The sequence below is a fragment of the Ursus americanus genome, chromosome 26, assembly GCF_024610735.1.
Source record: "Ursus americanus isolate L20-20 chromosome 26, mUrsAme1.1.p, whole genome shotgun sequence".
In the NCBI taxonomy this organism is placed as follows: Eukaryota; Metazoa; Chordata; class Mammalia; order Carnivora; family Ursidae; genus Ursus; species Ursus americanus.
Genome location: NC_142152.1, coordinates 43,668,357 through 43,691,449, shown reverse-complemented (window position 1 = coordinate 43,691,449; position 23,093 = coordinate 43,668,357). Strand labels below are relative to the sequence as shown.

Below are 23,093 nucleotides of genomic sequence, written 5' to 3'. Positions count from 1 at the left end.
AGGGGACTTAGGTGGCCTCCCATTCCCTGTGGGTTCATGTTCGTCTGGGGCCAGCAGTCTGGCCACCAGCTGCCTGTGTGGCTCCCCATGGCCTTGCTGCCTCTTGCTGTCAATGCTGAGACAAGCCAGCCCCATCAATGGCTTGTCAGCCTCTGTTCCAGGTGATCTGCTTCACTTTGGTGATGCGCCTGCCTGAATCACCCCCTAATTGCTCCCCTGGGAGATTTCAACTTTCCACTTTCAGGGGTTCCTCTTCCCCAGCCTCTCAGCTGCAGTATGGAGCTGGGATTGGGCGCTTACTAAGAGCCTAAATTAGCACTTGGTGACTTGGCAGTGGTTTCCTGTGGTTCCAACTTCCCACTTGCCTCTCTGTCTGTGACTGGCTGGTCAGCTCCTCCAGTGCCCCCCTCCTCCAGGCAGCCTACCCAGAGTTGCCCATCTGCTCCATCTGAGCCTGCGCCAGCCTTCAGTCTGCGTCCTGAAAGCACCAGCTTCCCCCAAGCTCCAGCTGATTACCCAGGTCAGGTGCGCACCTTGCCTTGGGCAGAGTTTGTATACCGGGGCTTCCCTAACAAGAACTGGTTCTATATAAGCCTAGCTAAGTGTCATGGTATTAAACTCCCCACAATCCTATGGAGCGGGGGCGGGGAGGGCAGAAAACTCCGGACTCAGAGAGGTTAGGTAGTTGCCTAAGGTCACGTAGCCTATGGGACCAAAGTGGGACTGGGATTTAAAGCGAGTAAATCTGACTTCAGAGAACCAATGTAGATTTGAATAAAGGTGAGAACAGGCAGGAAAAAGACCCTGGAGAAAAGGGGGGTCACCCTGGGGGGAAGGGAGAAGCTGAAGAGGGGGGAGGCTGACCTGGCAGGGTTCAGGTGAGGTCCTCCCTCTCTGACTAGCTCAGCCTCCTGCCCCATGGTGCTCTGTGAGCCCGAGGCAGCTCCCACCCCTCTCCTGTGACCTGAGCCAAAGGCAGCCGCTTAACTGGCTGAGCCACCCAGGCATCCCCTGACTGCTTGCTTTTTTTTTTTTTTTTTTTAAGATTTTATTTTTAAGTAATCTGTACACACAACTTGTGGCTCAAACTCACAACCCCGATGTCAAGAGTTGCATGCTCTACCCACTGAGCGAACCAGGAGCCCCATACCCTGACTGCCTTCCGAGGACAGACTCTGAGAATGACCTCTGGTCCCCTGCTTGGCCCTCGCACCTGGCCTACCTCTGCATGCCCAAAGCTGCAGCCCCGCTAGGCAGGCTGAGTTCAATGGATGAAAAGCTGGGGACTCCATTGAAGCTCCCCTCCCCCTCCAGGGCCAGCTGGTTAATATGCAACCAGGTGTGATTTCTGAGGAGCCTGGACCATAAACTGGTTGGGTGATGTCACCTAGCTTCTTGCCCAGACGCCGCCAAACCGGCTCCTTTGGGCCCTGGGGAAAATGGAGGGTCCACGGGCAAGTGCTAGGTCACTGGGGCAATGTTATTCTAGCTGAGGTGGAGGCTGGCACCATCCAGGCCTCCCCACCCCTTGCTCCTCTGCTCTGGGACCACCCAGGCTCCCAAGCAGTCCCTGCCTGGTAGGGGCCCACCCCGACATTTGGGTCTAAAGGCCTTGAAGATCTCCTCCCCCTTTTCCCATCACAGCTGTTGACCAGCCATGCTGTCAATCTAGTCCAGCCTAGGCTTGGCCTGCCTCAGGGGTCCCCAAGATGGGCTCCAGGTTCAGTTAGCCCAGGGCTAGATACTCCCGGACCATTGAGGGTCTGCTGGACCTCTGAAACCTGTCTCCTCTGTCACCCACCTTCTGATCTTCCTTTGCTTCTCTGCAAAATGGATACAACACCCATGTCAGAATGCTGAGGATTGCCGGAGCCTCCGGCAGGAGTATCACCGGGACCTGACCTTGAGCAAGGCAGGCCCAGACCTCTGGACCTCCCCTCTCCAGTGTGGGCCTTCCTTGAGGAAGGAGAGGGGAGCAGGACCTTCCCTCCTTCCACCTAGCAGGTCAGGCCCTTAGTGGGCTGAGGGTGGAGGGGAGGGTTCTTCTGAGAAGCTGCAGAGGCTGAAGACACAGAGGAAGCCCTGAGTGCCCCCCAACCCCCGCCCACGTCTGAAAGCCAAGTTGTCCTCCAGATTTCCAGAAACAGAAACTTGAGCTATCAGGCTTTTGGGGGTGGGAGGTGAAGGGCAACTGCAGATCATTTCTAAAATTAGAGGAAGGGGCTGCAGGGAGCACAGTGTGCAGAAATTCCAGGCTTAAGGGACACCTGCTATTTGGGCAGCCCAGGGCCATTTGTGTTTTTGCCTTGGTTTGTTTTATGTGCCTAAGAAAATGCCGACTGGGAACAGGTCAAAGCACGCTACGGTGAACGAGAGAGAGAAGAGGCAGGAGTCCCGTGTGTGGTAAGCACAGGGCTGCCTAGAGGACTCCACACCCTTTGATGTGCACAGTCAGAGGTGAAGGGACTTGCTCCTCCTTTGGTCTTTGCTCCAGTGCCCATTCCCAGAGGCACCAAACACACTGGAATTCCTCGCGCTGCCTCTGTCCTGCCCCCACCCCAACGGCACCCATCTCCTCCCAGATCCTGACAGTATTTCCTTCTGGTTTACGTGGCGGTTTGCTCGTGGCCAGCCTTCCAGCAGCAGCATGATTCACCTTGCTGCCCGCAGACCTTACTGTGCAGTCCTGGAGGGATTCTGTGGAACATACACAGAGCTAAAGACTTCCCCTCCTTTCTTGCTTTATTCACAGAACAATGTATGGTAGGTGTTGACACACAAGCTCCAATTCACTTTTTTTTCCTTCTCTTTTCATTTTTTAAAAAAGATTTTATTTATTGGGGTGCCTGGGTGGCTCAGTTGATTGTCTGCATTCAGCTCGGGTCATGATCCCGGGGTCCTGGGATTGAGCCCTGCATCTATCGGGCTCTCTGCTCAGCAGGGAGCCTGCTTCTCCCTCTCCCACTCCCTCTGCTCCTCCCTACCACTCATTTTCTCTCTCCCTCTCTCAAATAAATAACTTAAAAAAAAATAAAGATTTTATTTATTTATTTATTTATTTATTTAAAGATTTTATTTATTTATTTGACAGAGATAGAGACAGCCAGCGAGAGAGGGAACAGAAGCAGGGGGAGTGGGAGAGGAAGAAGCAGGCTCACAGTGGAGGAGCCTGATGTGGGGCTCGATCCCATAACGCCGGGATCACGCCCTGAGCCGAAGGCAGACGCCTAACCGCTGTGCCACCCAGGCGCCCCAAAGATTTTATTTATTTATTTAGAGAGATGGCGTGAGTGGGGGAAGGACAGAGGGAAAGGGAGAGAGAATCTCAAGCAGACTCCAAGCTATGTGCAGAGAACCTGTCTTGTCTCGGGGCTTGATCTCAAGACCCTGAGATCATGATGTGAGCCGAAATCAAGTCAGAGGCTTAACTGACTGAGCCCCCGCCCAGGTGCCCCTTTCTCTTCATTTGACTGCATGAAAGAATTACACTACTGCAAGCTAAAAGCAGACCCCAAATGGTTACATTATGTAAGCTGTGAGGTTTTTAAACTTATGACAAGGGACAGAAGGGAAATTCTACTCATTGCAAGGAAATCCTCACTTAAGCTTCAGTGAATCAAAAGCACTTAAAACCCATGAAACTGGGGCACCTGGCTGGCTCAGTCTGTGGAGCATGCGACCCTTGATCTCGGGGTTGTGAGTTTGAGCCCCACATTACGAGCTGAGATTACTTAAAAAAAGATTCACCACCACCACCACCACCACCACCATGCAACTTCAGCTAGTCTTCCTCAGTAAGTCCAGCCTCTAGGAGGAACTGGTGTATGTTCTTGCACTTGTCACCCTGCAGCTGAAATACTTCTCCATATTGTGGATGATCATTACATCACCACTGTAGGCAAGTTTCCTCTTAAACACCTTCAGTAGTATGTTTTGATTGTAATCAGTGACTTGCAAGTAGTAAGGGTCTTCCTGCCGTTTCTCCATTGAATTCTCATATGGATATGATCTTCAGTGCCAGCAGGAAGCCGATCAGCGCTCTTATTTGTATTAGCAAAGCGTTCACAACCATACAGGTTCTGGAGAGCAGACATACTTTCCTTGGTGGAAATGGCCTACGTAGGGCCTCGTGGGAGAAAGTAGGTGATCTTCAAAAGGTTAGGGGGTGAAGGGGGAGGCTGCTGAGTCTTTGTTGGTGGCTCAGTGACTAGGGGTCGAGCTCATTTTTTAAAATAGCTGTGTACTCCACGCTGGGGACATGCCTTCCTACCCCTAGCCAGTCCCCAAGTGATGGGCATCGAGTTCTATCCAGGTTCATGTGTGTGTTTTTCCCACTGCACATCTAATCTGCACATCTCTATCTGCAAAGAGAGATGAGACTGTCCTCTGTACAGGCTGGATTCCTAGAAGTGGGATTGCTGGGTCATGGAGTACAAGCATTTTTAATTTTAATAGACACTGCCAAATTACTTTCCAAAAAGGATGTAGCAGTTCACAGTTGCAGGCAGTGTGTGAATGCCTGTCTCTCCACATTCCAACCGGTAGCCAACACTGGCTGGTGTCAGTCTTTCACATTTTTGCCATCTGGGTGTACTGGGGGCAGTGGAAGGAAGGTATAGTCCTTGTTTTAATTTAGATGATTCTGATTTTTAGGGAGGTGGATTTTTTTTTTTTTTTTTGGTTTTGTTTGTTTTTAAATCTCACATGCTTATTGTTAGTGTTTGCTCCCATCATTGCTGAGAGTCTCTGGGAACTGCCTTTGGGCGTAGGACGGTGAGATGAACCTGTCACCGGTGGAAAGGGCCCAAGGCTGAGGTCTGGAGACTGACACTGTGCACTCCCCAGCGGCCTCCCAGGGCCACATTGTTCTCTCATCCACCAGGAAGGGCTGGGAGCGGGGGTCTGTGGCTCAGGTCCCCCAGAGCCGGCGAACTTGCCCAAGGTCAAGGCACCGAGGGTGCCGCCCCGCTGGACCGCAGCCAGACTGCGCCTCCCGCGTGCCTTCGCTCTGCACCAAGATCGCCCGGGAGATGCCTGCGGGCACCTTGAGGAAGGTCGGCGGCTCCTGGCCAGCTCGGACCCGGAGGGGGTGGGGTGGGGGAGGGGTTAGTACTTGCAGCGGGAGCCCGGGACGTTCACGCCTGGACCCTCGTCGCCACCGCCGCTGCGACTGGCGGGACCAGGGAAGGCCAGAGCCCGGCTGGAGATGAGCACGAGCGTCTCCCAGTGCCCAGCGGCTCTCCGGCCTCAGTTTCCCGCCCGGAGGCAGCGTGGGAGGGAACTTCCAGGACGTCCAAGGGCCTGAGGTTTCGGCTGCGGGGTCCTGGGCAGTCGCCGGGCGGGGTAGGCGGGCTGCGCGGGGTCCCGGCGAGGGACAACAGGGGTGGGCGGCCTTGGGGGGGTTATCTGGGGGTGCGGGTGGCGGACAAAGCGGCGGCACCACCCCGCAGCGCGGACCAATGGAATGAATGGGCTATAAATAGCGGCCAATGGGCGGCCCGCGTCGCGCCCCTTAAGAGCCGCGGGAGCGCGGAGCCGCCGCTGTTCGCCTGCGCCGCGCCCGGAGCTGCCGACGGACCGAGTGCCCCTGCCCCGCCCGGCCACCCGGTGAGTGGGCCCGAGGGCCGGCGGCGGCCGCCTGGGCGCTGGGGCGGGGGCGCTGCGCACGAACTGGCTTGTGGGCCGCAGAGTCACGCACGCCGGGGGCCGACGCCTGGAGCGCGCGCGGGTTGGGCCTGGGGTCCTGGGCCGTGCAGGAGCGCACCGCGCGCGCTGCGCACCCCGCTGACCTTGGCCGCGTCCCAGGGTGATCAGGAGCCGGGGCAGCGAGGTCCTGGGTGGCCTGCAGGTCCCTGGGGGGCCCGGTGCGCCAGGTCCTCCCTGACCCCCGAATCTCCCTACAGCCTGCCGCCCGCCGCCGCCATGCCCTTCTCCAACAGCCACAACACGTTGAAGCTGCGCTTCCCGGCCGAGGACGAGTTCCCCGACCTCAGCGGCCACAACAACCACATGGCCAAGGTGCTGACCCCCGAGTTGTACGCGGAGTTGCGCGCCAAGAGCACGCCAAGCGGCTTCACGCTGGACGACGTCATCCAGACCGGCGTGGACAACCCGGGTACGCGCATCCTGGTCCCGGGGTCAGGGTGCGGGCTCCTGATCCGCAAGACATCCCCTGGGGCTAGGGTCCAGCGCCTCTCCCAGGATCCCGCTCAGGCCAGGGTTCTGGCGCCCCCCTTCCCGGGCGGAGCCACAGGGTCCTGAGGGGCTCGTTTAGGCCTGGCAGTGACGTCACTGCCCCCATTCCGCGTCCCCCCAGGGCACCCCTATATCATGACCGTGGGCTGCGTGGCAGGCGACGAGGAGTCATATGACGTGTTCAAGGAGCTCTTTGACCCCATCATCGAGGACCGGCACGGCGGCTACAAGCCCAGCGACGAGCACAAGACCGACCTCAACCCCGACAACCTGCAGGTGCTGGGCGGTCCCGGGTGGCGGGGCGGGCTGGGGAGGGGTCTCCCGGCGCTCACCCCTGCTCCACAACCAGGGCGGCGACGACCTGGACCCCAACTACGTGCTGAGCTCGCGGGTGCGCACGGGTCGCAGCATCCGTGGCTTCTGCCTCCCCCCGCACTGCAGCCGCGGGGAGCGCCGCGCCATCGAGAAGCTCGCCGTGGAAGGTAGGGGTCGGGCTGGCCGGTTGCCCCCCCCTCCCGTTCCCGTCCGGCTTATCAGTCACCCCAGTCATCCGAGCCGCCGCTATCACGCTCTTATCTGCGCGCCGTGTCCGGTTTCCCGGGGGGGAGGCCACCCAGCCCCGTGCCTACGACAGCCTGGGGCCCGCCATGGCCGGGGTGGCTCTCTTGGACCGCCGCCTGGACCTAGCTCCCACAACGCTGGGCGGGCGTGGGGTCAGGGGCTCGTGTGTGTCCTCCTGAGCGTGCCCCTCTTCAGCTCTGTCGAGTCTGGACGGCGACCTGGCCGGCCGCTACTACGCGCTCAAGAGCATGACCGAGGCGGAGCAGCAGCAGCTCATCGACGACCACTTCCTCTTCGATAAGCCCGTGTCGCCCCTGCTACTGGCCTCAGGCATGGCCCGTGACTGGCCGGACGCCCGCGGCATCTGGTGCGTGCCCCCTTCCCCTCCCGCGGGTCCCCCTTCCCCCCTCCCTTTGGCCCTCCCCCACGCCGCCACTGAGGAGGAAGAGGGAGGGGCCTCGCAGGTGACCTTGACTGCGCAGGTACGTGAAAGGGACTCCAGCGGGTGGAGGCCCAGGCCTCCTGGGATCTTAGAAGTGGGCGACGGGTGGTGTTGGCTTCTCTTCTCCACCCTCCTCTTGGGAGCTTGGAGCTTCTTGTTTTCTGTCTCCTTTCTCATCCTCTTCTCCGCGGGGACTCTGCCAGGTGCTGGGTGACGCAGACGCTTCCTAGTGGGGTTGGGGGTGGGGGTAGATTTATAGCCTCCTGCCTCCACTGTGTGCGTAGCGCGGCTTCAGCGCCCGGATACAGCCCTTCCCCCGTCCCGACCTCCTAGGTGGGGCCTTCGCCCCCTCCCCCACACCTTGGCCCCACAGCACGTGACTGGCAGGATGGGGCGCAGTTTAGGGCTCTTTTTGTACCCTCTTTGAGGTGTCCTGGCCTCCCTGCCTACCCCCAGAGTGGTACTGGGTACTACTGGATTGAGCACCTCAGGGACTTGGGAAGTTCCTGGGATCTGGGGCTCCCCTAGAGCTCTCTTCTGAGGTGTTCTGTGACCACAGTCCAAGGAGGAGGCTTGACTGTGCCCCTCCCCCAGGCACAATGACAATAAGACCTTCCTGGTGTGGATCAACGAGGAAGACCACCTGCGGGTCATCTCCATGCAGAAAGGGGGCAACATGAAGGAGGTGTTCACTCGCTTCTGCAATGGCCTCACCCAGGTCAGGCCTGACCACCCCAACCTGGGTTGGCCCAAGTGGGGTTTGGTGCCAGGGAGGGGGCAGGGCCAAGCTCCAGAGCTCAGGCAGGGATATGGGTGTCCCCCCCATCAGTCCCCCTGGGTCCAAGGGTCCCAGCGAGGGACTCAGGTCTCAGCCAGGTCTCACCTCTCCCACCTTCTCTTCCTCTAGATTGAAACACTCTTCAAGTCTAAGAATTACGAATTCATGTGGAACCCTCACCTGGGCTACATCCTCACCTGCCCATCCAACCTGGGCACAGGCCTGCGGGCAGGTGTGCACATCAAGCTGCCCCACCTGGGCAAGCATGAGAAGTTCCCGGAGGTGCTCAAGCGTCTGCGGCTTCAGAAACGAGGCACAGGTGAGTGGGGGCAGGGGCTGTAGGCAGTCTTCTCTGTCTGGGGCAGCTCCCCACCCCAGTCCCGCTGAGCTGGTTGTCTCCCCAGGTGGTGTGGACACCGCTGCTGTGGGCGGCGTCTTCGATGTCTCCAACGCAGACCGCCTGGGCTTCTCGGAGGTGGAGCTGGTACAGATGGTGGTGGACGGTGTGAAGCTGCTCATCGAGATGGAGCAGCGGCTGGAGCAAGGCCAGGCCATTGATGACCTTGTGCCTGCCCAGAAGTGAGGCCCCAGCCTGCACCTGCCACCATCACCAGCCCTGCTGCTTCCTAACTTATTGCCCGGGCAGTGCCCGCCATGCACCCCTGATGTTCGCCACTTGGCGGCTGAGCCCTTAGCCTCGCTGTAGAGACTTCTGTCGCCCTTGGTAGAGTTTATTTTTGTGATGGCTAAGATGTTGCTGATGCTGAAATAAACTAGGGTTTCGGCCTGCCATGAGTCTCCGAGTAGTGTGTCCCCTTTCCGTGGCAGCTCCGGTGCCCAGAAGCCAGGCTATGGGGGCCTCAATCCTAGGTCTACCCTTTCTGCTCCACTTTCTATAAGAAGGGACAGTAGTCAGGAGGCAGTCACCCTGCTGTGCCCATCCAGTCCCATCCCATGAACTCCTCCCTTGCCATCTTGTCTACTTGGCTTCCTTGCAGGCCTGGGATGGGCTGGTGGGGAGGGAGAGGGAGGAGCTCAGGGGGGCACAGCTCCACCCTGAGCATCTAGGGTCATTTGGGCCTGGGGGGGTGGAGCCTGGCACTTCGCTCAGCCCCATCCTGCAGTGTAGGGGAGGTGTGGATGCTGGGTTGGGGAAGGGGGTTGGAGGGTGGGCAAGAGCCCAGAAAAAAAATGCCTCCCCATCCTGCCTCTTGCCCCCCATCCAGTTTCCTGTGATCAGGGTCTCTGCCACCCGCCTGTCCCCTCCAGCACCTACACAATCTCCTAAATCTCTCCCCTCAGCTTCCCTTCCTCCTAGCCTTGGGCAGGCCGAACAGTAATTCTCTCCCTGGCCCTCCAGGCCTAGCCCTTCAGTTCCTCTCAGAAAGCTCTGGGGCCCTTCTGGAGCCCCCTCCTCCATGCAGCCTCCTCTCCAGGACCCTCAGGTGCCCCAGCCAGTTGGCCTCCCATGGTGGGTCCCCACCATAGGGGCCCTGGGCAGAAGTGGGGGTAGGGGATGTTCAGGGTGGGGGCTCCTTGGTCTCTGTTTCCCAGTCACTCCACAGCTGCCACTGTCCCTGACTGATCTCTCACTGGGGGGTGCTGGGCCAGGGCTTGGGGAGTGGAGGTGGACCATGTGAGCTGCTAGCCAGTGGCAGGACTTGTCCTCCAGTTCCACAGTTCTGTGGACAGACTCTGCTGCCACCTGCTGGCCAGGGCCACCTCGGTCCTCCCACTCCCCCACCCTGGTCTGGGGCACCTCAGCTCCACATGCATTTTAGGCCAGGAGGCCCTAACCACCCCCAATGTTACCCTGCAACTGGAAAAAGAAGCCAGGGATGGCCTTTGTGCACACTGCATCCTGGGCTGGGGGCAGTCTTACTCATCCTGGGCTTTCATGTCCCACATCCTGGGGCCCAGGACCAGCAGGTTGGGTGGACAGCAGTGGAGTAGAAGCTACAGGAGGTATGTCTTGTCATCTGCCTCAGAGGCCAGGCTGGATCTGAGGGGCCCACCCAGGTGATGTCCAGGCTGGGGAGGGCTTTCAGGAGCCTTTGCCAGGGGGAGGGGCACAGTAGGGGGCAGGGCCCCTGGGGCAGGGATAGGGTCTCTGAACCCATTCTTTAGGCCTGGGGCTGGCACTTGGCCCCCTCCTTGGCTGACCGGCCTGGGGTACACATCAGGTAGGGCTCACCTTTTCTTAGCTTCAGTGTCTTCCTCTGGTCAGTGGGGACTGGGCCGGGACAGAGAGTACACTGCAGACTGTAGAGTCTGGTGATTTGGGAGAAAGGGCTGTGAGGAGCACAGGAAGTACGTCCCTCTGGAAAGGCCTTATGCCCACACTCTTCGTGGGCGAAGGCCCTCCTGCCTGCACAGGCTCCATCAGAAGCACTTGGGCTGAGCCGGGGGGAACAGGCTCAGGGATGAGTGACTGTTTCCACTCCACCCTGAGGTGGGTACAGGCACCTGGGGGCCTGTCAGGCCCTTCACTTCCTGAGAGAGTGTTCTGCGCTGTCTGGACTGTGAGAATAAGGCGCACGTCCTTAACTACCAGTAGTTACATAAAATAATGAGCCGAAACCTCCAATCACCCTGTGCGGGCCTCTCAGCTGGATACCCAGGAAGGCCCAGGTGGGCAGGGCCTGGGTCAGGACTTCCTTCAGGCAGTAAAACCTGACCTCCTCCAGAGCCCAAAAGGCCCCACCCTACCCTCCTCACCTGTGCTGCCATATCCAATACCTGGGCCCTCTCAGGAAGATGGGCAAACAGGCGTGCTCGCCATAGGCCCAGAACTACACCTGCCACTTGTTTTTCTACCTGTAATTTTCTCTTTGCTCACTTTTATTCTCAGTTATAGCTCTACTGAATGCACTTTTCCAGCTGGAAAAGTAGGGACCAGAGTCCCTACAACCTCCCCCTCTCCTCTGGATTCCCGAGACCCTTTAACAGGGTGAGTTTAATTTTCGTTGACATCACAGTCAAACATGGGAAGTCTAAGAAACACCCTATCACACCACAATATGGAGGGAACACACTTTTATTTGTTCCCTGTCTTGGATGGATTCCACCAGTCAGCAGCACTAAGAGCATCTATCCCTGCACCCCAGCCAGGGCCCCGCTAGGACATGCCCCCATCGCAAGGCTTCTCAACTGCACCCACTCACACCAGGCAGGTGAGTCTTGCCCAGAGGAGGGGGGCTTCCCTGGGCACTGCATCCCAGCCTCCAACCTCTAGATGCCAGCACTGTTACCCACCCCACCCTGTGACAATGGAAAATATCTGCAGACATGGCCAAATGTCCCCCGAGGGCCAAAATCTCCTTTTGCCTCTTTGAATAGGAATTACTTTTTTTAAAGTAAGCTCTGCATCCAACATGGGGCTCGAACTCACAACCGCAAGACCAAGAGTCACATGCTCTACCGACTGAGCCAGCCATGTGCCCCCCATGATCCAACTGCCTCTTTGAGAACCACTGTCCTACAAAAATAATTAAGAGGTACGATTACTCAGAATGGGGAGAACTGGTCAGGACTGCCAGCAATAAAGGGCTGGTTAAAAATCCGGCCACCTCTCTCAATGAGGCACCATGCGGGCATCACAACAGTGTGAAGAACTCAGCGAGACGGAGGCACGCTTAAAAAAGTTGAAGTGTAAAAGCAGGTTATAAAACAGCTTGTACTCTGGATCCTGGATCATGTATGGAAAAATCCTGAACAGTAGTTCACTGTGGGTGGTGGGATAACAGGTGATTTCCTTCTTTATACTTCGTTTTCCAGATTTTCTACAGCGAACATGTATTACTTACATAAGTTGAAACACATTTTTTTTTAGTGGTGTTTAAAAAGATGCTCTCATGTGTCACAGTTCGTGGGAGACCGCTAAGGCAGGACTTCACTGCCACCGCCTTTCATGTGCTCTGCACAAACCGACCCCCGCCCCTGGAGGTGCAAACAGACTCAGAGGCGAGGGAGGACTGGCTCCAGGTCACGGTTTGAGACCACCCGTTCCAAGTCCTGGGCTCTTTTTGCTGCTCTTTGCTCAGAACATTCAGACCTCTAGCGTGCACCTCCTGCTGCTCTGAGCACTGGCGGCATAGGCAGCAGCTGCCTGGAAGGTGCCTCATTCTGCACTTCTATTTGGAGCTGCCTGGTGCCCACACCAAAGCCTCCTGAAGCACCCTGGAGGCTGCACCCTGCACTCACACAGATGCGGAGCTAATTCCCTTTTCCACAGGTAACAAAGAGGAGCCCGGTCTGACTGGCAAGAGTCATCTTTCTGGCTGTGAGGTTTCCATGGAGCAGGGGGCAGCATGTCAGTTTGGAGAGCTACAAATTTTACATGTGAATTGGACAACACAAATCTTGGTTCCCGTCTGGCTACAGACTTTCTGTAGGGATCTGCGCACAGTGTCTGGACTCCTTCCTCCTTTCTCCCCAAACCTGTCTTTGTAGAACTCGTTCTGCCTTACTGAAGTCTTAGAAGCAAAGATGACATTCTTGGTTTTAGAAGCAGGACTTTCACATCCTTCTCAGAGTGGGGGGCTTGTCAAAATTTAAGGCTCAACTTAAATAATTAACTTTAAGACCCAGAAAAGCTAAGAAGTACTCCTAGCTCCTCCCATGTCTGATGAATCTGTGTGGAGACAGCTGCCTGTCTCCTAGCAGCCATTCTCCCCTTCTGCTTCCATTACAAAACCCTGGTTTTGAGCCTGGCATGCAGCTGCAGCGCTAGAGAAGCACATTTCTGAGATGACCCTGAGGCAGCTGTCACCGTGGAGAAAAAAACGCTCCAACAGTCATCTTGGGTTCGGAGGCACAGGCCAGCTAAGGGCAGCAAATGGAACACCCGCAGGTGCGCAGCGCACACACCTGGCGTGCACACGTGCGATGACCAGCACCGCTTCTGCTGAGGCGATGGGGCCTGGGGCCGGGGTGCTGCTCTGCCGTTCATGGAACCGACTGCAAGGCTTGCTGGTCTGGCAGGGCTTCAAGGTGAATCTGTCCAAGAATTTAGTTAGAACTAAATCCAGTAGCTCCAGAAACACAGCCTGGCTCTGCCTGGCCGCCCATGCCAATGTGCACTCAGAATGGCAACACGTGAGACCAGAGACACACAGCAGCGGCACCAATACCTCCAGGCCCGCTTTCATTTGCCACTTTTGGTCTGACCTGGAGCTCCCTTCTGCATGCCTGTTTCCTGCTTTCCACATCTGGTCCAGCCTACCAGAAGCCCAAGGTCTACCTATGCCCAAATTTCAGGGAAGACCTCCCCGCCTGCCCTACCTCTCCTTTTGGGAAGACCTCAGTCCTCACAGGTCATTGTCCTTGGGCTTTATCCTTTAGTCACTCCACCGTCATACAACTGCTTCACTATGAATCTTCTCTCTCAGAACACTGACTATGGGGTCAGGCTTTGGGTCTTCCCCCATCCATCCCACCCCATCCCAAGTGGGCTGCTCCCATTACTGGTAAAGGTGGCCTGTGTTAACACATTCCCCGGGGTTACTCCAGAAATATACAACTTAGGAACAAAAGATAACGTCCATTAAATTTTCACTAACGTGAAAAGTCTAGTTTTGTCAATATTTTTGACCCATCAACTGCCCAACACATTCAGAAGCACTTCAAACACGTTAGACTTTCAAGAAGAAATAATAAAGGTGGCCCATATTTAACCACACTTGAAACCGCTGACTTTGTGCTGGGCAGGCCCCACCTGCACAGCAGCCGTGAAAATCACAGCAACAGCGCTTATCTTAGAGAGGAACTGCTCTGGGCAGAAGGAGGCCAGGGGTCCTGCCTCCTCTTCCTACTCTTCCCTGAGACCAGAAAGGAGGGCCAAGGTGCTTATTGCTTTCCTCTATCCTCCTAGCCTGAAGAACAGAGGAGAACAGAACTTGGCCTTTCTGGCCCAGTTCCAGTGTTTTGGTCCAACTTACAAATGATGTGATACTATGAAATGCAACCCAACAACATGTGCCCTGTGCATTTAGTGATATTGGGGCAAAAAGACCTTTTTGCAGCACCTTTCTAGGTAGCAGAGCCCTACCACTACAGACAGGCCGGGCTGCCATTTGATGAGCCACAAGGTAAGCCCAACAGGATTCTCCAGAGTTCAGAGAAGGTGGGGAGAGGGCCAAGCGGACCCAGAGCACTGGGGCCGAGAGGGTGGAAACTGCAAAGATTGGAGGCAGGAGGTGACGAATGATCTGGGTGCTGCAGAACGAGCAGATGGCCAGAAGATACAAGCAGAGAAGGGACCAGCGTGAGCAGTGCCCCGGGGTGCACAGAGCAGCTCCTGGTGTCACAATGGGAAATGGCTCTCAGTGGCACCATCTACCAAAGGATTTTGGGTGCCATATTAATGAACATAACTGCATATGCTCCTACTTCCCAGCTTATTTCCATGCAAAACATGTCTGATTTGAGAATGTATTCACACCTACCCACGCCTACTGGCAGCTCCCTTTTAAGTGAGGGAAAGGCAAGTCAGCACAGACCTCATTCCGGAAGGAGCTGGCATGCCGGGTGCTCCACACTGGCCAGGATGCTTCCTCTCTGGTCCCTGGGACCTGGCTTCCTAGTGCAGCAGGGTCTATTTTTGTCTGGTGACAGAACTCTACCCAAAGCCTGCCACGTCCCTTCCTAAGAAAGTACCGGACCGAAGTCCTCTTAAGAGAACAGAGGTGCATTGTCTGAGACATATTTTATTGGGATGGTGACAAGACAGAGCCTGTCCGGCAGGGCACTGGTCCTGTCACTGCCCCCACACATGCCCTGCGTCTGAAGTAGGATGAGCCTTCCACGCCTGCCTTTGCACATACCACCGCTTCCCCTTCCACTGAGCAGATCAGGGGTGCTTCAGGTTGCCCCTGTAACCTCTACCCCCTCCCCACTCAGACTGGATTTCCAGACCGTGTCTGTGCGCCTCTCCCTGTGAGAGCAAGCTTTTAGTGGACTTAGGTTTTACCTAAGTTCTTTTTGGATCCCCAGAGCTCAGCACAGGGCCCTCCAGGGTACCTGTCCCACTCTAACCCCCCAAAAATGCATGTCAATGAACCAACATATGAACAAACCACCACGAAAAATCTTCATGTCTTGTCCTGAAATACCTGAAAAGAACTGGGGCAGTTTAACTTGGGGAAGCAACACTCGGGAAGGAAACTCCATTTTTGTCTTCAAATATTTGAGCCCTGACTAGTGAAAGCTCCCAGGAGTAGGAGGCCACCAGGGCTGGGCCAGAAGCTGCCTGGGCATCAGGAAAATCCAGGACCAGACAGGACCCCCCGCCAGCCCCCCGAGGTGTGCGTGCATGCATGTGCACACCCTGGCACTGAGGGTGCCCAGCAGAAGCTAGACAAGCTCCTGATGAGCAACCGCTTGAGGGATGTGTTCTAGAGTTCTGGCTTAAAATAACACATAGAGGTGGGTTCAGTGGGTGGGAGGTAGAGAGCAGGAAACTTCAGAAGGCACAGGCTGGGGGAAGGGCTGCAGGATGATCAGCTGTCCCTGCTCTCAGTGACGCTCCCCAGGAAGGCACCTATTTGTCAACCCACTTGGTGAGGAGATATCTCACTATGGCCACAAACCACTGCAATGAGTATCTAGGGAGCTGGAAAAAGACGCAAGAACCTCAGAATTTGTAACCAATCAGCCCCACCAAAGAAACAGCAAGATAAATCAACAAAGCCATCAAACCAAACCCAACAGCAGCCAAAGTGCCTCCTGTAGCCCCAGTCTCCCCAGACTTCCCGGAGAGACCTGGGTCATCTTAGCAAGCTGCGCTCTAGTCTCGCCCCAAGATGACCCCCAAGGAGCAGCGTCCCTTTCTCAGGCAGGAGGCACGCAAGCTCTGCGAGCCAGGACTCCTGCTCAGCAGGTCTCACCTCCAGCTTGGTGCCTGTGACCAAGCGCCAGGAGCTGAGGGCTACTGTTAATACCCCAAAGACTCTGACCTCCAGCTTACACACTGCTGCCAAGCCTCACGTGGCTGTTGTCTTAATGCACTGAAAGCTAAGCACCACACTGCGCGACTCTGTGGTGTGGGACACAGATTAAGGCTCTAAGCCAAGAGCTTTAACCCCCAGTTTCACATCAGATGGCAAATGTCCTATGATTCAGGACCTAATCCTGGACGCCCAGAGCACCGGCCTGAGGACCGGCATGGTCTTGCTCCTGACTCGACTGAATGATACACTATGGGCATCAGCTATTCGGACAGCTCAGTGAAGAGAAAAGCACATTCCCAGTCCATCTCTGAGCCTGTCTCTAAAACAGAAAGGGCTCAGCGCAGACGGCTGCTGGAGACCAAGGAGGATGGGCCACAAATCAAAATATAGCTTCCCATGGCTGCACCTGCCCATCCTTGGGCCTTAGGCTTTGGGGAACCTCAGTAAGAGTTCTGACTGAAGCCACTGAAACTGCCTTGTGCTTCCCAGGTACTTCTTGCCCATACTACTAGTACTACTATTAGTACTTACTCCTCCTCCTCCTCCTCCTTCATCATCATCACCGTCATCATTATTTTAAGTGAATACTTATCTTGTACTAAGTACCTGGCACTATTCTAGGTACCTTGGATATAGGAAAAAACAAACCACCCTACCCCGTGGAGCTTGCATTCTAATAAGGGCAGGGAGGGTAGATACAAAGACAAAATACATTTGATCATGCTGCTGACTCTTAGCACGACACAAAGCAGCAGACAGTGGGAGGGCAGAGCTGGGCAAGCAGGCCGGGAGAGCCGCTGTTATTACTCTATTCTATTCTATTCTATTCTATTCTATTCTATTCTATTCTATTCTATTCTATTCTATTCTATTCTATTCTATTCTATTCTTGTAGGATCAACACGCAACATGGGGCTTGAACTCACGACCCTGAGATCAAGAGTCGCAGTGGGATTTTACATGTGACGGCAGGGGCACATGGGCAGCTCAGCTGGTTGAGCGTCCAACTCTTCATTTCGGCTCAGGTCATGATCTCAGGGTCTTGAGATCAAGCCCAGGGTCAGGCTCTGAGCTCAGCACAGACTCTGCTGGAGATTCTCTCTCTCTCTCTCTGCCCCTCTCCTCTCTCCTGCTCTCTAAAATAAATCTTTAAAAGTGATGGCAACGGTAGACCAGTTGGAGGAGAGGTGCCCAGCAGTCTGAAGGGAGGGTGGGGTAGGGTGGGGTGGGGTGGGGGTGGAGGGCCCCATCTGCCTCCCCTGCCTATGTTCTTCCTTCCACCAGACTCACACTCTTCCCTGTCCCCTGGGGACATAAGCCAAAACTTGGGGCCAGGAACATAACAGCACAGGTTGGTTTCCTAACACCAGGCTCAGAGACCAGAACTCTATATTTTAGAAGCTGGGGAAATTTTATTTATTTATTTTTAAGTATTTCTTTTTAAATTTTCATTTATTATTATTTTTAAAGATTATTTATTTGACAGAGAGAGAGAAAGAGAGAGAGATATTACAAGCAGGGGGGTAGGGTCAGAGGCAGAAGCAGACTCCCCGTTGAGCAGGGAGCCCAATGTGGGGCTCAATCCCAGGACCCTGAGATCATGACCTGAGCCGAAGGCAGACACTTAACCGACTGAGCCACCCAGGCACCCCTGGGGGAGTTTTCTTAATAAGTCTCTGCTGGGAGGGCAGGGAGCACGGTGTTCAAGGACCTCAGTGTCCTGGCTAAGCTGGGTGGGGAGGAAGGGCACAGTGTTAGCTTGAATTCTTGTTTAAAAGGGCCTGTACCTGTAAGGGCTGCATGTTCACTAGCATCTGCTAGGCACCCCACTCTGCACCTGCCACCTGGTGGACTTTGCCAATAACCCAGAGTCAGATATTATTACTACCACACTTTATAGAGGCAACCTGAGGTCATGAACCCAGAGCCTGGAAACCAGGCTGCCTTGATCAAGGGCCTACACCTCAACTGCTAAGCCACGCTGCTTAATTCAGGTTTAAACTGGGCTCTGACGTCTGAGTGAAGTGAATCCTAAGAGGTCCTGCTCTGGCAAAACACATCCTACACCAGCCTTCCCATCCATCTAGACCCCGCTGTAGTAATCCGTGGGCAGACCTCAGCACCTCTGCCACAGCCCGAAGCTCACCTCCTGGAAGAGTACTTTGTTACTGTGAGTTCACACAGGCTTCCTTGCATTGTCCACTCTGCTATCCTGGTAAGCTGGCGTCCTCCTTGAGAGTCTCAGACCCCCCACCCCCTTTCCATTCTTCACGTACCCAAACCTCTCCATCTAGTCCCTCTGATGGCTTCTCCTTACCATGTGACCTCCCTTCCCCCGGGGGGAGGAGCCAGGCCCAGATGCCCTGCTTGAGCTCTGACCTCTGAGGCGTACAATGCTGGTTTGACACTGATCATACCCAGTTGCCCCCCCTGGGGTGCCATCACACAAATGGCGAGCAGGGCCTCTAAGGAAGCATCACCCCCCGCCTGGGTTATGGTCTCTCAAAGTGGTAGACTGAAGACCCATTTACAAAGCTGTGAAACTCTGTCCTCTTTATTGACTGGAGAGGACGCCTAGGTTCTACTCTTGGGGACAGTCACACCTAGACTCCCCCGAGCACTGTCAGGACACCTGCAAGGCACATCCTTCACTCACCATCGCTCCCTTCAAGAGCAACCATTCCCCCAATGTAAAGTGGGCTGCTGAGCTCTTTAAAGGGTCTCATGGCAAATCAGCAAAAACAAACCCAAACCCTAAACATAACAAAAACACTCTGCAAAAAGCCAAGTTTTGAGCAGGCAGACACACCTCCCTGCACCCGTGTCCTCTGCTCTGTGGACACTGAGGTCACCATGCACCACTCAGAAAGCAGGAGCTGCCAGGAAACGGTATTCCAGAGATGGTTTTCACAGCAACAGTAACATGTTCATAAAGCACACACAGTAAGATCTTTCTTTTAAGTATCATCCTTCTCTAGGCTTTGGGAGAAACACACACTGTGAAAACGATCACGGTTGTGCTTCTCACATGCAGTCATATTCCTTCCCAGCTTTCCGCCTGGGTCTTCACTCTCAGAAATGAAAGGACAGCCCAATAGCCAGGCACCTCGTTAAAAAATGTTGTCTTGATTCCTCTGATATGCCTCATCAGGATGCGAGTCAGCACACCTGGAGTACTAACCCTACTTTCAGGAGTAGGAGAACACTCTTGTCAGGTAAATAGAAACAGTAGCACCTCCCCCACCACATACCTTACCTCACCTCTGAGGGACTCCAGAGGAGTGGATGAGGGGAAAAATGTGGCCTTGTCATTGCGTCTGAAGTGATTTTCAAATACTGTAGAATATTCCTTTTCAAAATTCACTGTATGCAGAATAAAAACATCGTACTACAAAAATGTATTATTCTAAAGGAAGGGCATGGGCCCCATTGTAATGGATTTGATTTCACATTTTAGCTGCAGTAAAGGTAACACTACCTATGTTGCCAATGAAACCAAACTGATGTCAATCCGTGATACAGGCTTTTAAATGAGACGGACCCAGATGACTTCTGTGAATGAGTACCCAGCTCTCACTGGATCAGTAGTGCATTAAAGCGCCCACACGCTTCTGACAAACCAACAACTGACAACACGAGCATCTGAGTCGGCACACAGAGTGGTCGTCTCATCACAGCACGTGAGGAATGAACTTCTCTCACAGCAGCCTAACTTCCAGTATTCAGTGTGTCCTTGAGAACAAAAATACGGCACACTATTAGAACGTGTCTGAACCGTGAAGGTCAGAAGGAGCCCCACTGCAGCCACATCCTGCATGGCAGAGCTCCGCTTCCCCTCTGCAAACTTCCACAGGGTAGCAGCTTGGAGGAACCCGTCGTGCACACTGAGTTACGAGAGAAGCACGTGTGCAAAGGAACTGGGTCTAGAGAAGGAACTAAAATGCCTCAGGTGAAAAAAGGAAGGAGCTGGGACCTATTTTGTTTTGTTTAATAATGAAGGTTTGAAAGCCCCAAGTCAGGTCTACCGCCACCCCTGCAGGCGGGGCCCCTCCCACCTCACTGCTCCTCCCAGGCCGCACCCCTTTTCTGGGAGCTTGTGTCCCATATCCACATAGGATCCACCCTCCAGCTAAGGAGTTGAAGAGCTGAGGGCTCCCGGGGTCCCTCCTGGGTCTCCACATGGTATTTGAAGGCACCCCCAACACAGTGCATTCAGAACCACTCTCCTGCTCCCCGGTCCCTCTCCAGCAAGCTGCCCCATTCCAATGGACAGCAAACTCGTCCTTTCTGCTGTTCAGGCCAAAACTTGTACAGCCTTGGCCTTTTGCTCGCTCATCCACAGCCAACCCAAGAGCAAATGCAGTTGACTCGTATTTCAGGACATATCCAGAACTGTCATGGTCTCACTGGACCAGCAGCACCTCTTGCCTGATCACTGCCGACAGCCTCTGGACAGCTTTCCTGGCTTCTCTTTGCTCCCCGAGAGGACAAGCCACCGCCCCCATCCCCCGATTTAACATGGCACCGACCAAACATCAGGTCCCTCGGAATGCCTGACCCCGCTCTGCATTTTTTTCCTTGGCATTGACCACTCCGTTCCTACAACTTACTTATTGTTTACTGACTGCCGTCCTATTAGAACATAAGCTCCTTTTGGAGGGATCTGTGTTTTGTTCACTGATGTGTCCCAGACACCTAAAGCAGTGTTCTGCCTGTCCCTGATATCCCGTAGTATCTGAGTGACTGTCCAGACCTTCATACTTTCAACATCGACAACAAACCTAGAATCCAAAATAGTACACTAATCAATGTGGCAATTTCCCCATGAGATTGAAGTGTCACCCTAAGTGATGAATTCATTACTCCCTCTATATAACCAGGTAGGTGGTGGAAAAAAGCTGTAGAACTGATTCATGTTCTGAATAAAAAAAAAAACAAAAAAACAAAAACCAAAAAAACACCACAGAAAAACAAGAGAGGAAAATTACATACTTTATGGAGAACAAACCCAGAACCGTCAAGACCTGGCGTCTCTCCACACGGGCTCCTGGAGGCTCCTGATTTCCTTCCTCCTCAGGTCGCCAGGAGGGCCGACTTCTCCCTCTATAGCCTTTGGAGAAAAAAGATGCTAGTAATCACAAAATGCTGGGCTCCAAGCTAAGGGCAGACTGGCCCCAGGCCTTCATACACTTTCCATTTGCTTTTGTTCAGCTTGGTGGCGGAGGCAAAAACATACTTTTAGTCATTGCCTTGATCTGAGTCTTAAATACAGTATTAGGAGACAATGCAAGGTTTTACTGAGAAAAAGTGTATTTTTAATTATCTTGTGAATCTACTTAGAAAAACACAGGCAATGTTCACAACTATAAATTTAAACCTTTTGCACTAAAAAAACACAAAACAACAAACACAAAACCACAGGCATGAACTGTAAACCTGTATTAATTATCAACTAATCTTAAGGTTAATTCTTAGTAGTAATTCAATATTTTCCTCCTTGGCAATTTTAATGTTTTAGCACCAAATGATCTCCCACAGAGGTACTCGTAACAACTCTGGCTGCCAGTGTAAGGAGATGCTTCCGGATGCACTACTTCACACGCACAGTCCACGCTCACACCACACAGACAGGAGGCCCGTGGCGATGATGTCTCACGCTGACTTTCAGGGCAATGGAAATAAGACAGAGGGCACGCGTGTCACACATCTTTAATGTAGTGCATTCGTAGAAAAAAGGCCAGCTTCCGCTCCCAGGCGTGCTCTCGTCCTTATATTTTAATATCATGATTTAGAAGATGCAGACGTTATTACCTAAATATTATTCTATACATTTCCATCAGTGTTCAGGAAAACACTTTAAATCGCTACTTAATTTACACCGTAATTACTGGGTTACAGCTTTAGCTCATTGGCAATTTTGGAAGCAATATTTTTGAAAGCTATGGATGTCCCTGATATCCGCTTAAACCGGACCCCGTTCAGAGACAGTCTTGGCAGCTTGCACACCTCCATCTCCCACTGCACGAGGTTCTCTGCGTGCCCATCTCCGTGGACACAGAAGAGTAAGAAGCGCTCTCTCTGCTCGTAGTCGCAGTTATTGGCGTCCAGCACTTTGCGGATTTCCCGCATCATGTCATTGGGATCCATGGAACTCGTGGTTTTCATGCTCCAGGTAAAGCGCAGGGAGCGAGGTTTGGCTTCTTTGTTTTCATCCTTTTGCTCGGCAGATACGTTGCGACTGAAATGCACAGTGGCAGGTTTATTTTTAATTGCACAGAAAAATCTACCTTTTCTAGTCCAGCTAGCTCATAATCAACCTCTTCACTCTAACAGGGTAACTCGCATCCACACTTCTCTTGCACAGGCTCCCATGTGCTGAACTGTTCCTTTACTGAGAAGCATTCCTCCATTACTCGCCCCCCCCACCCACTTCCAAACCATAACCCACACAGGCAAAGGTCTACCTGGCTGAAAAATCTTCACCAGCCATCTATTCTCAATGACATTAAGAAAATAATGGTTAAACAGTATCCTTGGAGATCAGGTGAAGTAGAGAGCTGAGCACTTCTCCAGGAAGAGCCCAGCTTTCCCCTCCAGGCTGACTGCAGGTGGCAAGGAGCCGGTGGGGCCCGCCAAAGGCCCAGCTCAGGGAGGCAGGGTCAGCAGGCCAACTTCTGGCTCTGACCAGCACGGCTGCCCCTGTACCACCACTTCTCCTGTGAGATCGGTTCCTCATAAGCTTTACCACAGCAGTTACTCAGGATAACCAGTGCCTCCACATGGTTCAAAATCACCTTCTCTGCAGGTGGCCCCTGATGCTGTGTCTACAGCTGGGTGGGGCGTGGGCCCTTCTCTCCAATCCCTCCATCCACCTTGATCTTCTTCCTGCCATTTTGTTAAACTGCTAATTTAACGTTTAAAAATAATTCTCAGATGACATTATTTTACTACTGAAGCAGAAAAATGAAATGTTAAGGCTTATTTGTTGCTGAGCACTCAACAACCAGTTTGACTGCAAGCTGTATCGATTCACAGAGTGGAAGGGGTGGACCCAACGTCTACAAGGTGATGTCACAGTGGGGCCCTGGGCACAGTTCTCTTGGCAAGTCCACGACTAGGAATCTACCATATCTTGCTGTTCATGGCATTTAATCATCGTTGCCACAAA

The 23,093-nt window shown here is 54.0% G+C and overlaps 2 protein-coding genes and 1 pseudogene across 10 annotated transcripts in view; 1 reads left to right on the top strand and 2 right to left on the bottom strand.

The window, feature by feature from the left end:
- Nucleotides 1-820: 820 nt before the first annotated feature.
- Nucleotides 821-5,535, bottom strand: LOC123779269 (eukaryotic translation initiation factor 1 pseudogene; annotated as a pseudogene).
- Nucleotides 5,505-8,766, top strand: CKB (creatine kinase B). The gene is made up of 8 exons (XM_045777176.2): nt 5,505-5,607; nt 5,904-6,115; nt 6,317-6,471; nt 6,545-6,677; nt 6,952-7,123; nt 7,793-7,916; nt 8,106-8,295; nt 8,381-8,766. The coding sequence occupies exons 2-8, from the start codon at nt 5,923-5,925 to the stop codon at nt 8,557-8,559; spliced, it is 1,146 nt and encodes a 381-aa protein (XP_045633132.1). The 5' UTR covers nt 5,505-5,607; nt 5,904-5,922; the 3' UTR covers nt 8,560-8,766.
- A 12,138-nt stretch (nt 8,767-20,904) lies between these two features.
- The window catches only part of MARK3 (microtubule affinity regulating kinase 3), a 114,328-nt gene continuing 112,139 nt past the window's right edge, over nt 20,905-23,093 (bottom strand). For all 9 annotated transcript variants that reach the window (XM_087856259.1, XM_045777198.2, XM_045777200.2 and 6 more), the window contains one exon: nt 20,905-22,163. In XM_087856259.1, the coding sequence (XP_087712385.1) occupies nt 21,818-22,163 (346 nt within the window). In that variant the 3' untranslated portion in view covers nt 20,905-21,817. The remainder of the gene's footprint in view (nt 22,164-23,093) is intronic.

Coding starts and splice junctions, on each gene's coding strand:
- CKB (XM_045777176.2), top strand. CDS start 5,923: ATGCCCTTCTCCAACAGCCACAACACGTTGAAGCTGCGCTTCCCGGCC. Junction 7,917..8,105: donor TCTGCAATGGCCTCACCCAG/GTCAGGCCTGAC, acceptor CTCTTCCTCTAG/ATTGAAACACTCTTCAAGTC. Junction 8,296..8,380: donor GCTTCAGAAACGAGGCACAG/GTGAGTGGGGGC, acceptor TTGTCTCCCCAG/GTGGTGTGGACACCGCTGCT.